Raw genomic sequence first — 12,529 nt, 5'->3', positions numbered from 1 at the left:
TTCTTCCTGATGAAAGAGTCAGTCAAGAGGACTTAACAATCCTAAATGTTTATTCACCTAATAACAGACATTTAAGATATGTCAAGCAAAAAGTGATAGAACTGAAAGAAAAAGACAAATCCAGGATTATAGTTTGAGATTTCAATACCACTCTCTGAATAATGCATAGAACAAATAAGCAGAAAATCATCAAGGATATACTAGACTTCAACAGCACTATCTACTAACTGGACCTAACTTGTATCTATAAAACACTCCACCTAGCAACCGCAGAACACACCTTCTTCTCAAATGCACATGAAACATTTACCAAGACAGAACATATTTTGGACAGTAAAACAAGTCTCAATATACTGAAAAGGATTCAAGTCATGCACAGTATGACCATATACTGATTACTGATTAGAAATCAATAATGGAAAAATTGTTGAACAATTGCCCAAATATTTGGAAACTAAATCAAAAAAGGAGTCAAACTAGAAGTTAGCAAGTATTTTGAACTGAATGAAAATGAAAATACAGCATATCAGAATTTGTGGAATGCCACTAAACAGTACCACAGGGAAATTTATAGCACTAAATGCCTATCTTAGAAAAAGGAAAAGAAACTTGAAAAAGAAGAGCAAATTTAACTGAAAATAAGCAGAAGAAAGGAAACAGTAAAGGCCATAGTGGAAATCAATGAAGTAGAAATCACAAAATAGTATAGGAAAACATCAGTGAAACCAAAAGCTGGTTCTTTGAGAAGATCAGTGAAATTAATAAACCTCTAACTAGCCTGATCAAAGGAAAAAGAGAGAAGACACTAATTACCAATGTCAGGAATGCGAGAGGTGCTAGACAAGTCAAATAGTGACAGGGAATAGGACTTTTGGGGAGCTGCAGACTAGTCCTGCCCCCCACTGCCCCCCCCCCCCACATTGGCTACTAGGCTGCTGTGTTTTCACCGTGATTGCAGGGCTGTTGGTTTTCAAGGCTACGTAATGGAGCTGGGGACAGGGGAAAGGGAAAAGGACAAGTTAAAATGCCACAGAGTTTGTTCTTCTTCCCAAGATTTAGCTGTTTTTCTTGAATAAATGCTCCCTGGATTGTTATAAGCCTTTGATTAACTTCCATAGTTCTGAAAAGGTTGATTTTCACAATTTTTGCTAGAGTTCTATTGTCATCCCAGCTTGAATTCCTACTGGGGGTGTGCAGTGTGCCCCCGCTCCTGGGGGTCCTTTCTCTCCCTTTCGCATCAGTGCAGGTCCATCCAGATTGCCAAGGCCAAAAGCCCTTTCAAAATAAATTTTAATTTATCACATGTATCATAAATAGCATAGAATTCAGACTGATCACATCCCATTTGTTGAAGACAGTTAATATCTTTCTCTTTGTTTTTCACTTTTATAGGGAAGATCTATGGAGCCATTTGCTATTCAAGTTTCTTAACTTTTCACTTTTCTTTAATTAAAGAAAATATTTGACTGTAATACCTCTTGATTTGATGTGTGCTGTAAATCATAGCAAATAAGCAGATGAGGATTTATTATGATTATAAGTCCTGCTGTGAGAAATAATTTTTTTAAAAAGTAGAAAATATAGGTCCTATCCTTAGGGACTATCTAAGCTATTTGGGAGAATACAACTAGAGTTAGTAATTTTCAGTTGGTAGACCTTGTTTCAAGTGTGTTTGGGGAAAGAACAGAGGGGAGGTCAGAATAATGGAGGCTCTTTGTTGTCGTTTCACCTGTTGTGTGTGATAGATAATGACTGATTCACTGAGTAAATGCTCAGCATCGACTCTGTGGCAGGCACTGCACTGGGCCCTGCAGATATAGCATGATGAGAAGAGAAGAGGTTTCTGTTCTCCTTGAGCTAGCAACCTGGGGAGGGAGGCAATCAATAAACAAGCAAGCAAGCAAATAATCATAACCTGTGGTAATTGCTGCTACTTTTCAGTAAGGAAGAACTGAGCTGAAACTTGGGGATAAGAGAAGAATGCTAGGGGCCAAACATTCCAGGAAAATCCAAAGACCCTGAGGGAGGTGGGATTTGCCTGCCTTTGAGACACAACAGGGAGGCTGCTGTGTCTGGATTGTAGTAACCCTGGAGGAGTGTTGTGTATGGAGACATCAGCAGTGTCCAGATCATGCAGGGCTTGGAGGCTGCGGTGAGGAGTTTGGATTTGATCCTAAAGGAAAGAGAAGCTACTGAAAGGGATAAAGGAAGGAGGGACATGACTTGATTTATATTTTTAAAAGATCAGTTTGGCTGCTGTCAAGAGAGTACATTGTAGGGACAGGGATGGAGGTAAGATAAAGTGCTCTAAGTCTTTCACCCTTATCCCTGCACTTGAGCCAATAGAAGGAAAGTCAGCAGTGACTATATAAAATGGCTTCTGTGTGAGAAACTGTGCTATATAATGGAAAAGGTCAAAGGATTTGGTGCAGAAATATCTGCCTTTAAACCCCAACTCTAATGCTTCCTAACTTTGAATGTGTAGTAACTTAACCTCTCCAAGCTTCTCTGAGTGTTTTCTTGTTTGTAAAATTGGGAGGTATAATACCCTTCAGGATTACAGTAAGGGATATGTTAGGTGGTTTGTAGAAGTATACTTAGGGGCACCCAAAAGATATTTTCTCCTCTTTCCTCATCCTAGTATGGACCTTTGATATAACACAGAAATTAAGATGGCTGCTTTCCACGGGAGTCCCCGGCATTTGTAAGCACTTGGGTGTAGAGGGTGTGCTCTGTTATAACACTATATTATATTGGATCTGGGGAATGGAATTGTCCCAAATACTGCTGACTTCATCATTTCAGTATCAAGAAGTAAGTTGACTTTGGTACAGAGGGAACTGTTCCCATTTGGTAGCAATCTCTGTTATTGCTTCTCTAATTTATTTGTTTTACTTTAAGGAATTTGGAGCGAGAGAGAAGCACAGATAGCATATTGGTTAAGAGTGGTGGCCTTGGAGTCAGACAGACAGGGGTTCTTCTAGTTGTCACTGGTTCACTGTGTGATCTTAAGCAAGGGTCTCTCTCCTCAGCATCTTCATCTGTAAAATGAGGGCAGTAATAGTGCTTTCCTGATGAGGTTGTGTTTAGGTTTGCAGTGAAGCCCTGGGTTGGATAACGTTGACTTCATAGGGACCATGTGACACAGTGACGTGGCATCTGAGGTGACTAACAGAGTGCTTGGCACGTAGCTCTCTGTTCGCCAAGCATCGCCTCTACGACTTTTATTACTACTATTGTCATTACTGGTCTTCAGTGAAAATGCTTTTTTCTGGCTGTTGTTGAGATAGAGTTAAATGGCAAGGGTATTTCCGGAGTAATGTACATATTACAAGATCCCATTCAAAGGTAAGAATGAAAACAGAGATGGCAGTATGCTAGATGCTGACCATCTGACTTTCTGCCAGCCAGAACTTTCCATTAAAACAGAAGGGAAGAAAGAATACTGAATAACTTGTCTGTTTTTGATTTTGGTTTTGTTTTCCTGCTTTTGCATGTCACAGGTGGACAATCAGCTCATTGGTACCACTCAGCCCTTCATGCTCTACGTGACTCCCCTGAGCAATGAGAACGAGGCTATGGAGACCGGCCCTGCCGTCCAAGTCAATGCTGTGAAGTTCCCCAGTAAGAGTGCACTGACCAACATCTACAAGGTAGGCCGATGACGGTGCCAGGGGCTGACACCACACCAGAAGATGACTTGTTCAGGGCCAGGTCTCAGACAAGCAATTCAGGGAAATGATGGAAATAGCCCCATGTAACTTACTAAGTTGTTTAGGGGAAATTTAAAGGAGCTCCTTCTCTTAGCAATTTATATTCTCAATTGTGTTTGTAATGAGCTTGCGGGGGTAGTACTGAGTTGATAGGTAAGTAGAGTCTGTATTCATCAGAGTAAAGTTGCTGTAGGAAAGCAGAGCATCTTCTGGATTGATTAAGACCAGGCATGATCCAGAGAAATTATAAAAATTGAAGAATTTAGAGATTATTGGAAAAGGAAGTAAGAGAGGTCTGACCTTGGGCCAGTCTTCCTGCTATATAAGCTGGCACATTTTTACTAAAAGCAGATCATTCAGAAGTAATAAACTCACATTCCTAGCAAAGTCTCCATGAATAACCAGCTAACTCTGGTCAAAGTGGGAACGAAGAGCGAGTAGGTATTTCCTGTCCTTTGTCACCAGTACTGATGGCATGAAGGTTGCCTGTAGCTTTCAAGTCAACAAACTTGGTCATGCTGCTCCTTGAACTTGCTGTCTTCCATCTGAGTGCAGCCCATGAGGTTCATCCACCAGGGTGCATTTGACACTGAAAACCTAACTGATGTGACACAGATGCCCCGGGCCCAAACAATGAGATGATTAATCATCTACTGAAAATATTCTGGAGTTTCTGGTTTTCTACAGCAATGTAGAGAGAGATGAGCCAGAGATAATTTGGCAGTTTATCTCTGATTATAGAATCAAATGAATAAAGAAGCCATGACATGTCATTGGGTCTTTCTTAACGGCACAGATGAAAGTGCCTTCTGTTGCTCACACTGTAATCTGAATTTGTTCATCTCTAGCATCTGATGATCACGGCTCAGAGATTCACGGTGCAAATTGAGGAGAAACTGCTCCTGAAACTGCTAAGTTTCTTTGGCTACGATCAAGCAGAATCAGGTAATATTGAATGTTCTAAGTTTGTATCCAGAAATAGGCTCAAGGATGGCATTTTTTAGTCTGCTTGAGAAAACTGGTAGCCTGATAAACTACCTCTCCCCTTCTTAGCCTGAGCTAGGATCCCGAGGTTTATGTTTCATTTGCTCTCTTTCAAAGTATTTGCTTGTTTTCTGAGTTATACCTGTGTCATAAAGCAGCTAATCGGAGACTTCTGTGATCCTAGAATACCCAGTGATCAGCCTGTGCAAAGCAATATACTACTATTCTTTGCTTTCCTTTTTTTTATTCATGTGCTCTAGGATAACAGAAATGATGTTAGTCATTTAGCAAACCACTTTGTTTCCTAACCTTTGTTTATTAAACAGATTCAGGGCCAAGAAACAGAAATTCCTTGGGCAGTTCCTTTGTTTGGTTCAGTTGAGAAAAAAAAATGGCTAGCCTCAATTCCTTAACTTTTGACATCCATACCCTTATGTCTTAATGTAATTATAAAGGTTTCTAGTTACTTTACTCTCTTCTCTGGGGACAAGAGTAAGATAACCTATTGAAAGACCTAAATTCCCAGCAGTGCTACAGAAATAATTTACCTGTTGTTTCTTTATTTTAGATTCCTCATCGTGGCATTTTCTCCTGCTTTTAGATGGGCTTTGCAGGGTTATACATACAGCCTAGAAAGACTTCAATAATGCTTAGTCTTTTGAATGTTAAATTAACTATCGAGCCTGAAGAAACATGACAGAGACTTTTTATGTTTATCTGCCCATGCTGGCTAGAGAAAAATAGTCTCTGGGAATGTGAACATATGTTCATACATACACACACAGTGCAAGCAAAGTATTTTTGCTCTTTTTGTCCAAGACTTAGAATTTAAGCTTTCAGTGTATTTGGGATCAATAACAAAATTCCCATCTGTTTAATGCTTTGTTTTCCATTTTGGGTTGGAACACCAGTGTTTATTTGTATTCAAACAGCCCACTTGAGACCCTGCCTGCCAGGTATCTGTTTTGGTTCAGAAAGTTTGGCTTTTAGTTTGATTACACATGCTTTCTTTGGTAAGTTTTCTTTTAAGTTGATCTAAATAAATTTCTCTCCAAGCTTTGTATAGTAGATTTAGACTTTAGTGAAATCTTCTCCTGCCTTTCATTGAAGCATCTTCTCTCCTTCGTAAAGCTTTTTTCTGTTTCCTGAGCACAGATAGGCAGGTCTCAGTTGCAGCATCATTTTTCACCTTCCCCTCCACTCCCACCTCCACCCTCCTTTTTTTTTTTTAAACTGTAAGTAGAACTGATAGTAACTTTCAGCAAAAGTTTGTTAAGTAGATGCATACAATAATCTCTGGTTTTATTTCTAAGGTACTTGAAGCCAAGTGAAAATAAACTGCCCAAATGGGTGCTTCAAGTACAAAAAGCACATTGCTTTATTTTAGCTATGTTAATCCTTTTTACTTTTTGGCCTAACAAGTAAAGAATTGTCCTTGATTATGATACTTAAGTAATGTCTGCCCTAGGGGACAGAGGGTATGATGTATAGTGATATCAGTTCTTTCAAGCCTGTTGCTCTTTCAGGCATTATGTTTCATTCAGATTCATTACTTAATTGGTGATATTGTACATTATGAGTCAGTTAAGTTATACTCTTCATCCCTATTTGCATATCATCTTATGAATTCTTTTGTCTGATGATGATGATGATGATGATGATATTAGTTTCTTGAGAGCCTGTTGCCAGCAAACTCACTGTGCCCTTTGGCATTCTTACCTGGATTATTTTTTCTGAAGTTGACACCTGCCAGATGGTATAGAGTCACAGGTTACAAGATTAAACAAGTTCACTTTTTTGATAAACAACATAAAACAGATCTACTTTTACAAAGAAATGGTATCAGGGTACTGAACATGTTACTGAACGCTCAAAAACTAAATTTTGAGACATTTTTTCAATTTGAATACAAATATGTGAATCGAGACTTCAGGAGATGTAATATTTTAAAATTCTGCCTTTGTACTAGAGGTGGAAAAATATGATGAAAACCTCCATGAAAAGACAGTTGAGCAAGGCGGAACACCAATTCGTTACTACTTTGAAAATCTCAAAATCAGCATTCCCCAGATCAAGCTGAGTGTGTTCACCTCCAACAAGCTGCCATTGGATCTGAAGGTGAGCTGCTACCTGGATAAATTTCAAAAGATGACTTGCCCATGGAAAAGAAAGAGTGTGTTTACTATTTGTTTTTCTGTCCAGCATCATCATTTGTAGCAGATATTTTTATAGGATGCCTTTTTTAGAAGGTTTATTGGCTCATATATATTTTCTTCTCTTTTTTTTTTTCCAGTTTTATTGAGATATATTCACATACCATACAGTCATCCATAGTGTAGGCAATTGTTCACAGTACCATCCCAACATATATATATATGGTGTGCATTCATCATACAGTTGTGCATTCATCACCATGAACAATTTTTGAGCATTTTCATTACTCCAAAAAAATAAAAAAATACCAGTAAAAAGAACACCCCCCCCCCCCATTATCCTTCTCTTTTGAATGATTAAATATGACCTTGCTAAAGATTAAGGACTAACAAAATAGAATAAACACAGAGAAAGCCCCTATTCTCTGCTTAGTTCCTGGCTTATCTCAATGAAGTAAAAACCTGCTTTCCTGGGGTGCTCCCAGACTCAGGAGAAAAACCAAACCCAAGACGGTGTCTTCCTTGCATGACCAAATCCTGCCTTCCCCCCAGTTGTCTCTTCCTCTCTAAGTACCCACCTTTTCTTAAATGACTGACCTTGGGAATGTCTACCACCTTTAAGGGAGACTCAGCCATATACCCACTGAGGTGGGACCTCTCGTACTACTACATCAAGATGTAATAACACACAGATCATCTTGAAATGCCCTAGACAGATACAGTCTAGGCACCATCTTCATTTTCAGCAATAAAATATATTGTAAGTAAAGGGTGGGGCTAGGATTCAAATCTATCTGACTCTAAGGTCTCTATCTTTTTTATCATACAACACTGCCCCATAGGTATACAAGTCCTCACTGGTTCTCTTGCTTGATAGACAAAGAAACTGGAGTTCGCCATGTTTTTTTACGCAAGCCTGTTTAGCCAGGTAGTAATAGGAGTGGAAGAGGAACCCAGGTGCTTGTTAGAAGGTCTGTCCTTAGGTTAAGTCTAAATCTGCCTCCCTGCATCTTGGATCCATTGGTTCTGGTTCTTTGCTCTGTTACACTTGAAGGTGGTTGTCAAGGCACCCATCTCCCTACTAATCACCATTCTAAGATTGTTCCCCTGCCCCATGCTGCCTCCTAAGAGAGTCTCTTTCTGAATAGAAACAGCTAGAGATAGGAGCATATAAACAAAAAACTGGGAGTCAAATTCAGATGCCACCCAGGGCTATGCCAGTAATGCCAATAAGTGAAGCAGTGCAGAGCCCTGGCGGCTGAGATGGTGGCTGCAGCTCAGCTCCAGCCCATTGTGTCACAGGAGAATGTTACCAGATCTTCACATTTTTAAAGAGAAGTCTGGAAATCTGGATTTTTATGTGGATTCGCCTGGTTTTTAAATGTTGGCAACCAAGTCAAATGTTTTTCTGTTTGTTGTTTTTTTAACTTGCAGGCCTAACAAAACACACACGTGGGCCTCATGTGGCCCACGGTTTGCCAACTCAGAACCTCTAAGTCATGGGTAGTGATTCGGTAGTCTGGTCAACATCAGATCATTCTGGCATAGGGACAGGGCAAGGGTGGGGCCTCATGGAATTGGTAACATGGGGACGCATAGCCGGGAGCGCTGGGCAGGGCCGATGGTGCCATTGTGAGAATGCTGCAGTGTGCTCCTCTTGACTGACTGTCCTGTCTGCTTAATTTGCTTTAATTTCATGTTTCCCTGGAGACTGAGGATACTTATAATTAGCATGGGAATGGGGGAAAACCATGGGAAAACCACTATCTTGCTAGTATCCACAAGTATCCACTTGACTTCTGTGACCCTTTGGAATGAGTTTGTTTGATAAAGTATATATTTCTCCAGAACACTTGGCACTCACCCAGCAAACCAATGGCAAGCATTTTCTAAGAGTTGAGGACTTCTTGTCTTTTTAATCATCTTACTAAGAAACACAGACACCTAATTATTCCTTTCAAATTGCTCCCAGCAGGGAGCTTTTTCCCAGCCTGACAGATGTGATATGATTTTCTACAGTTGAGGCAGCTCCAGCCCCAGGGTTCTGTGATATTGAAGCTTGCCTGTACATTCTGCATACAATAAACTGGAAATCATTTAAGTTGACTGTTTCTTGCACTATATGGAAGGAACACTTTCAAGGCACTTTTCAAATGATCGTTAAACAAATTAAAAGGGGCAGCCATGTTATGAGATGTGGGTGTGCACATACTGAGTGTAGTAAGTTAATGTTTCAAGCAGGGTGCTGGGAATTGGGACTTCAGAGTTAAATTTTTCAGCTTGTGGAAGTCACCATTTTACTGTGTCTTGAGTTCTCCTAGTGGAGCCTGAGACTCATAAAATAATGTCATTTATTCAAAGAGTTTTCTAACAGAGTAATACCCCTTTATTAGTAATACCCCTTTATTAGAAGGACAGTATGCTCTTTTAGATGAATATGTAATGACGAAAAGTATTTTCTTAGGAAGTAGAGGCCTGTCCCAGAACAGGAATCATAAGAGCCTGACTAAAAGGTAACCATGTCTTTGCCGTTGAAGGAATAATTATCTTGATTCTCCTGACTCCAGGCCAGAAGTGAGGCTGTCAAAAATTTCAGAGGGAAGTCTCTTTGGGTTTACGCTGAGGGGTATATTGTTGCCTTATATAGTGTCTGTTCAGAAGGACTCAAAGCATTTTCACATCTGCTATCTCAATTGGATTCTTTACTCTGAGATGGGAGAAGAGGGAGATCATAGTTCCATTTCACAAATGCAGAGACTAAAACCCAGCACTCTTCCTTCTCCCCGTTCTCTCTGTTGCTCTCTCAAGTTGGCGTGTTCGAGAGTGGTGGAGTAATATTGAAAACGCCAAGTAGTTTATATATGTTTGTTTGTTTTTAAAGATGAAAAGAGGCCAGAGGGCTTTAAGAGGTTTCATAAGGTGGCCTACAGCAGTCCTCTTCCCATTTAGAACATCGGGGGTATTACAAAAGAAGGGCTTAAATTGAGCAATCTAGTTTGGAAGAAAACCCACATTTTAATGGTCCGAGAGAGAGGGGGTGGGGATAAGGGGATATTTCAAACAAAGACACCATTTAAAAAGTCTAAAACTGTCTTCTCAAAGACTTGAAATAATTTGTTGGGAAACTTCAGACCCTTTACTTTTTTCCTCCTCTCCCTAAATAAAAACCAGATTTGTTAAAAGGAAAAAAGATCCAGCATTGTTAATTGTATTTCAGAAAGTGCCAGAGAGGGAAATATCCCTGTAGTTTTAAACACTGTCCCAAGAGGGAAATGGGCAAATACCCTGCTTCACATATAAACAGTCACTATGTACCATAAATAAACCTTTAAAGAATGAATTCCAGACAGTTTTGTTTAGTTCAGGATAAACTAAGAAAGGAAAGGACATGGCCTAGGGAATAGCTTGTGATGTGAGACCTTACGGCATGTGAACAGATATTTCTTCTTTCACTCTTAAAGTTTCTGGAAGGCTTCAGCAGTTTTTATCTGCGGAGGTAGGAATAGACAGTTTGCTCTTTTTATTAAGAACGTATGAGTGCAGGATCGCTTTCTCCAAAATTCATTTTGTAACAGGAAACTGTCTGCTACTTAAGTAAATAAGCATCAACTTTGTATACTACTGTGTTTGATTAGTCATTTAGTTAATGAAAAAGCCCGGTTTGACTCTCCCTCTCATTTCTTAGACGTCAACTGGCCAGATCAACCTGAAGGTGGCAGAATAATTCATACCAGTAGGCTGTAGCGCAGCACTTTCAAATGTGAGAGGCCAAAAAGCAGTCAGTGACTTGCTCAGGATCATTTTTATTTTTATTTCAGGCTCAGAATATTTCTTTGGTTCAGACAAAGCATCTTGGTCATCTAGAAGGGGGATGATGTCTGTGCTGAGGGTTTTGACAACTCAGTAGAAGTTTCAGATTCTGTGGTACTATGTGTGATTCTTCCCCTTCAGTGTTTTGCTGGAAGAAGGAGGTTGGGGTAAAAAGCTTTTTATCTCAAGCCTTTGTTTTATTCTCATTTTCTCTTCTCTGAGAAGAAGAGTCATTCTCAGAATTGAATTGGCAAAGCAGAGTACTGAACTGATCATCAGGATCCAGCTTTCCCAGCATACTTACTGTATGGCTCTAAGCTGACTCAACCTCAGTTTCTCTTTCAATGAAATAAGGAAACTAGTGCATGCTCATGTCATTGCCCACTCACCATCAGAATTGGTGAGGAAAGTTTGAGTGACTAGCAGGAGGATTTTCAGGAGAAATAATACCTTCTTTCTGGCCTCTGTGCTTTCCTTCAGTAGGTAACTGGTCTTATGAAAATGAACATGTTCAAGTCTTAGATCTACTACAGTAATAACTAGCTACATGACTTGAGGCCACCCTATTAACATCTCTTGGGTTTTATTTGTCAAAAAAAAAATAGAGTTTTAGACTGAATTAACTTATGATGCTCTTAAATTTCTAAAAGGTTTTGTTCTGAAATTATTTACTAGGAAGTTCCAAGACACCCATTCCATAGTGGTCTTTTTTTTAATCTTCATCTTTCTAGAGTCCTCTGCCATATTTGACATTGCTGACCTTCCTGTTCTTGACTTCTGTCCTTTCTGGTTCTCTTCTTACTCCTCTATTTGTTTCTTTTCCACTGTTTCTTTTACTCTACTCCTCCTCCTAATCCATATGTTTAAGGGCTGATTTTTTTCTCTATGAACTGTCTGATCATAACACCTGTCCATTTTCCTATCAGGTTGTTGGTCTTTTATCTCCTCCAATTTTAGTCATAAAAAAAGCCTTTTATTTTTATGTTGTCAAATTTGTCTATCTTTTAGCTGGGAAGGCACGTGGCTGGCTGGCATCTACTCCAGAGTTCTGGTTTCAAAATGGCTTTTTCCCAGGATGTTCTTCTCTAGGCTGCAGTTCCTCAAAAATGTCTGTCTTAGTTGTACTTGGGATATTTGCCTTCTCTCAGCTTCTCTGGAGCAAGGGTCTGCTTTCAATGGCCGTCTTCAAACTGCAGTTCCTCTCTCAGCTTCTGGGTGTTCTTGAGAGTGTCCCTCTTGGCTGTAGCAGTTTGCTCCTTCTGTCTGATCATATGTAGTGCTCCGGTAATTTAATTCGGACCCACCCTGAATGGGCCGGCCAACACCTCCATGGAAATTATCCAATCAGGGTCATCACCCACAGTTGTTTATAATAACCCCAAATTCAAAAGAACTCAAATATTCATGAACAGAAGAATAGTTAAATAAATTGTGTATTATTCATACAATGAAATACTATATGGCAGTGAAAATTAATAAACTGCAGCTATATACAACAATCTAATGTGACTCTTATAAACTTAATCTGAGTATTAGAAGCCACACACAATGAAGTATGTGCTGATGACTTCATTTATATAAGATTCAAAGCAGGAGAAAGGATTCTGTAATGATAGAAGTTAGAATATTGGTTATCTTTGGGGAAGTGGGAGCAGGTAGGGACTGGGAGTCTGCAGGAGGATGGAGGAGGGGCTTCCAAAGTGGGGATAATAAACTATTTTCTGATCTGAGTGGTGGTTTACTTGGGAAAAATCATTGAACTGTCCATCTGATTAGTAGACTTTTCTTTATGCATAGTTTCCTTCAGTGAAAAAGTAAAACACAACAAACATATAGATGCAAAACGGACCAGAAGGAATTACGCCGTGA

The 12,529-nt window shown here is 39.6% G+C and overlaps 1 protein-coding gene across 1 annotated transcript in view; it reads left to right on the top strand.

The window, feature by feature from the left end:
* The window catches only part of VPS13D (vacuolar protein sorting 13 homolog D), a 303,465-nt gene that overhangs the window by 199,053 nt on the left and 91,883 nt on the right, over nucleotides 1-12,529 (top strand). Inside the window, 3 exon segments of the mRNA XM_037828496.1 lie at nucleotides 3,504-3,653; nucleotides 4,562-4,658; nucleotides 6,667-6,815. Coding sequence (XP_037684424.1) covers nucleotides 3,504-3,653; nucleotides 4,562-4,658; nucleotides 6,667-6,815 — 396 coding nt within the window.

Source organism: Choloepus didactylus, chromosome 2, assembly GCF_015220235.1.
Source record: "Choloepus didactylus isolate mChoDid1 chromosome 2, mChoDid1.pri, whole genome shotgun sequence".
Classification (NCBI taxonomy): domain Eukaryota; kingdom Metazoa; phylum Chordata; class Mammalia; order Pilosa; family Megalonychidae; genus Choloepus; species Choloepus didactylus.
Note: the sequence above shows the minus strand (reverse complement) of the source record. Positions and strands in the feature narration are given on the sequence as shown.